This window comes from Symphalangus syndactylus, chromosome 2 (genome assembly GCF_028878055.3).
Source record: "Symphalangus syndactylus isolate Jambi chromosome 2, NHGRI_mSymSyn1-v2.1_pri, whole genome shotgun sequence".
Lineage (NCBI taxonomy): Eukaryota > Metazoa > Chordata > Mammalia > Primates > Hylobatidae > Symphalangus > Symphalangus syndactylus.
Genome location: NC_072424.2, coordinates 91,050,523 through 91,055,130, shown reverse-complemented (window position 1 = coordinate 91,055,130; position 4,608 = coordinate 91,050,523). Strand labels below are relative to the sequence as shown.

The window sequence follows — 4,608 nt, the reverse complement described above, 5'->3', positions numbered from 1 at the left end:
AAGTTATCTAGAAGATACAGCTAAGAACATCAATGAAGATAGCTACATGAAACACCAAATTTTCAATGTAGACAAAACAGTCTTCTGTTGGAAGAAGATGCCATCTAAGACTTTCATAGCTAGAGAGGAGACTTCAATGTCTGCTTCAAAGCTTCAAAGGATAGGTTGACTCTCTTGTTAGTGGGTCATGCAGTTGGTAACTTTCAGCTGAAGTCAATGCTCATTTACCATTTTGAAAATCCTAAGTCCCTTAATAATTATGCTGTATTTGCTCTGTCTGTACTCTATAAACAGAACAACAAAGCCTGGGTGATAGCACATCTGTTTGAAATATGGTTTACTGAATATTTTAAGCCCACCGTTGAGACCTACTACTCAGGAAAAAAGATTCCTTTTAAAATAGTATTGCTCATGGACAATGTACCTGGTCACCCAAGAGCTGTGATAAATATTCACAAGGAGATCAACATTGTTTTCATATTTGCTAACACAACATTCATTTCACAGTCCATGGATCAAAGACTAATTTTGACTTTGAAGTCTTATTTTTTAAGAAATACGTTTTTTTAAAGCTGTAGCTGCCATAGAGAGTGATTTCTCTGATGGATCTGGGCAAAGTAAACTGAAAATTTTCTGGAAAGGATTCACCATTCTAAATCCATTAAGAATATTCATGATTCATGAAAGGAAGTAGAAATGTCTACAATAATAGGAGTTTAAAAGAATTTGATTCTAGCACTAATAAATAGCTTTGAGTGGTTCAAGCTTCAGTGGAAGAAGTAACTGCAGATAGCTGTAAATAGTAAGAAAAGCGAGATTAAAAATGGAGCTTGAAGATGTAACTGAATTGCAGCAATCCCATGATCAAACTTGAACAGATGAGGAGTTGCTCAATTCTTTTTTTTTTTTTTTTTTTTTTTGGGGGGGGGTAGGGGCGATCTTTATTGTGGCGGTGGGTGGGAGAGGGGTTCCCACGTGAGCCCTGGTGCTGTGGAGAGCCAGCCATCCTCCAGGGGTGAGCTGGGGAGGGCTTCTGCGGTTCTGGAGTCCCGGCGACGGCGCCAGTTCCCCAGCAAACCTCCTCCAGAGCTGCCCCCGGATGCACAGACGAGGAGGGGGCTTGGGAGTTACTTGAGGCCGTGACGGGGTCGCCCTCAGTGTGGGCAGGTGAGTCCTCTGTGGCCAAGAGGTCAGAGTCGTCCCTGAGGCTGAGTCAAACACAGACCTGTGGCCTTCATAAAATTAAAAATAAAAGCGCAAAAATGGCGCAACCAGACAGCATTGGCTTCAGACAGGCAGCATGCTGGGCCCCTCGTATGACCTGTGACCTTCCGCAAAGGGCAGGGACCTGGCACTGACTCCGGCCGGTGGAGAAGGCTGCGCCGCCCACCCCGCCATGACTCAGACCCAGAGGCAGAAAGCCACAGACGGGGCCGCGGCGCAGCAGCTCCCGAGCTCTGGTGAAACACTTCGGAAGGAAAAAACCTAAGGAACAGAATCCTGAATGGAGAAAACCCAACTTTTTTAAAAAAGAAAGCGCATGATGGGAATCTACGGGGCGGGTTTTCTTTCAGAGGCGAGAACATGGAATCTTGCAAGCACTGGGAGTGGACTCCACGGAGGAGCAGACGCGGGAGCAGGGAGCGTCCTCGGGCCACCTGGCTAGGAGGAGTTCCTCTGGCGGACGTTCTTGCCTTTGTCGTTTTGGTGCTGCCCACTGCTCTTCAGGGGTGCAGAGCCGGCGTCGTCATCGTCCAGGACGTCCTCAGGCTTCCGGCGCTTCTCATAGATGAAGATGATGGTGACCAGCACCAGCACCTCAGCCACGATGCCCAGGAAGGGCCAGAGGGCGGCCAGGTGGCTGCGCACGCGGAGCGTGATGACGGCCTGGTCGGTGCCCTCGGAGCTGGTGCCGTTGCACCTGTACTGGCCGGGGTCGGCCTCCATGTTCAGGTTCTCAATGTGTAGCTCTGACCGGCCCTGCGAGGAACTCACGAAGAACCTGCTCTGGTTCCCAATAAGCTGGTCCCCAGAGTCAGTGATCTTGTGCCAGACCCAGTCGGTGACGGGGGGCACAGACTCCGACTTGCAGGCCAGCACGGCCGTCTCCCCCTCGTTGATGTGTTCTGACGACTTCACAGCCTTCACTCTGGGAGGACTGTGGAGCTGGATGTCGGCCCTGCGTGTGGGCTCGGGGAGGAAGACGCAGGAGTACTCTCCCCAGCGGTCGTCCGAGTCCACCTCGAAGTCCGTTTTCTGGTCGGGCAGCGTGTCCTCCTTCAGCACCACGTCCCCTTTCAGCCAGCGGTGCCCGGTGACCTCTGTGGCGCTGTCATTCAAGAAGCAGGTGAGGAGTGTCTTGGCGCCAGTGTTTTCTACAGAAGTGAAGACTGTGCCGGCAGCCCCGGAGACTCCGTGGGCGCCCAGCAGCGCGAATCCCAGCAGCACGAACAGCGCAGCCGCCATGATCTCTCCTCTTCCCCGGCCCCGCAGCCCAGTTGCTCAATTCTTACTGAGCAAAGAGAGTGGTTTCTTGAAATGGAATATACTGGCAAGAATGGTACGAGCATTGTTAAAAGGACAACAAAAGATTTAGGGTATTACATAACTTATTTGATAAAGCAGTGACAGAGTTTGAGAGGATTTATTTCAATTTTGAAAGAAGTTCTAGCATCAGTGTATTAGTCAGTTTTATGTTGCTATAAAGGAATACCTGAGGCTGGGTAATTCATAAAGAAAAGAGATTTATTTGGCTCATGGTTCTGCAGGCTGTATAAGCACGGCTCGTGGTTCATGCAGGCTGTATAAGCATCTACACTACTTCTGGTGAAGCCTCAGAAAGCTTTTACTCATGGTGGAAGGCAAACAGGGAGCACACATGCCACATGGTGAAAGGGGGGAACAAGAGAGAGATGCCAGGTTATTTTAGATAATCAGCTCTCATATGAACTAACAGAGCAAGAACACACTCATTACTGTGAGGATGGCATCAAGCCATTCATGAGGGATCTGCCCCCATGAGCCAAACACCTCCCACCAGACCCCATCTCCAACACTGGGGATCACATTTCAACACGCAATTAAGAGGAGACAAACATTCAAACTATAGAAGTGGGTAAAATACTGACAAACAGCATCATATTCCACAGAGAACTCTTTTGTGCAAGGAAGAGTCAATTAATGCAGCAAAGTTCATTGTAGTCTTACTTTTAGAAATTGCCACAATCACCTCCTTGTCAGTGAGCAACCATCAACACAGAGATAAGACCTTCCAGCAATGAAAAGTTTAGGACTTGCTGAAGACTCAGATGGTCATTAACATTTTTTATCAAGAAGATATTTTTAAATTAAGGTATGTACTTTTTAAAGACATAATGCTATTGTGCAGTATAGTTTAAACATAACTTTTATATGCATTAGGAAACCAAAAAACATGTGTGACTAGCTTTATGGCAATATTCATTTTATTGCAGTGGTTCTGAGCCAAACTCACAATATCTCCGAGGTATGCATGTATATTTATCAGAGGACAACTCACTACCAGTCCACCCATGGCTTTTTTAACTGGAAACAGAATTAAGACCAGATTATCACATTAACTATAGAGATAGGAAAGATTTCTGAAGAATTTTCTATAAATGTATAATACAAAAATAAAATCCATGCAATAATTACCAGGGTAAGTTGTGCCTTGTGATCAGGATATTATTCCTCCGTTGCTTTTCAGAAATGAAATAGAAGTGTTTCAGAAGGACAACCATCGTTTCAGGGTAAAAAATATATATCAACAATTTCCAGCATTACTGATTCCTTATCATATACCGAGGACTTTTCCAAGTTTGCTTTACTTTATTGAATTCTCATAATAGTGCTATATAGGATTATGATTGTTATTCTTATTTTACATGGGAATATAGTCTTAGAAAGATGAGTAAATTGCCTAATAAGTGTAGAAAATGATGAAGCTGTTTTCCTGAAAAAGAAACAACTATTAGAAAAAACAGGGCCAAATGCTCATATAAAACAGCGTATGTTTCTGTGTGTTTATATAACATGTGTGTATGTGTTTGTGTATGTGATTGCATGTGCTGTGTGTGTACTTTTGTGATAATATGAATGTGTGTGTTGTGTATGTGCATGCATTGTGCATCAGGGTCAGAGACTGAAGGAGGACAGAGGAAGACTTTCATCATTCTTTAGGAGACTGTGTTGATGGGATCTATTCCTGTAATGAAGGTAATTATGATTTATTTTGTATTTGAGGAGATATGTCAGTATTTAGTAGGCCCTCTCAAATGAATCGTCACTTAAAAAATGAGTTTAGTTGTAATCATAGATTTGTATTGTACAGGCCTTTTCCCTTTCCTTCATACTTGCCATTCCCATAGGGGCAAACACATGCTGCCTGCAACTCCATACAAGGCTACAACCCAAATGACTCAATTCTCAAAAGGTTCTACAAACTGAACAAGAATCACCACATTAAAATAAAGCAGACTCAGGAACCTTATATGAACATACAGAATGCACCTAATTATGTACCTGTGGGCCCAGCCTGTGCATTTAGATTGTGTAATGCCTAAATTTGGTTTGCAGCTTTTCTTTGCT

General features: G+C 44.7%; 1 protein-coding gene across 1 annotated transcript; it reads right to left on the bottom strand.

Annotated features, from left to right (window-relative positions):
• Nucleotides 1-964: 964 nt before the first annotated feature.
• On the bottom strand, nucleotides 965-2,492 carry LOC129472312 (basigin-like). The gene is made up of 2 exons (XM_055261815.2): nucleotides 1,659-2,492; nucleotides 965-1,232 (listed from the first exon to the last, which is right to left on the bottom strand). Exon 1 carries the CDS (start codon nucleotides 2,464-2,466, stop codon nucleotides 1,663-1,665), a length of 804 nt encoding a protein of 267 aa, XP_055117790.1. The 5' UTR covers nucleotides 2,467-2,492; the 3' UTR covers nucleotides 965-1,232; nucleotides 1,659-1,662.
• Between the last annotated feature and the right edge of the window lie 2,116 nt (nucleotides 2,493-4,608).

What these genes read in the sequence shown, in the direction of transcription:
- LOC129472312 (XM_055261815.2), bottom strand. Translation starts at nt 2,466, where the DNA reads ATGGCGGCTGCGCTGTTCGTGCTGCTGGGATTCGCGCTGCTGGGCGCC.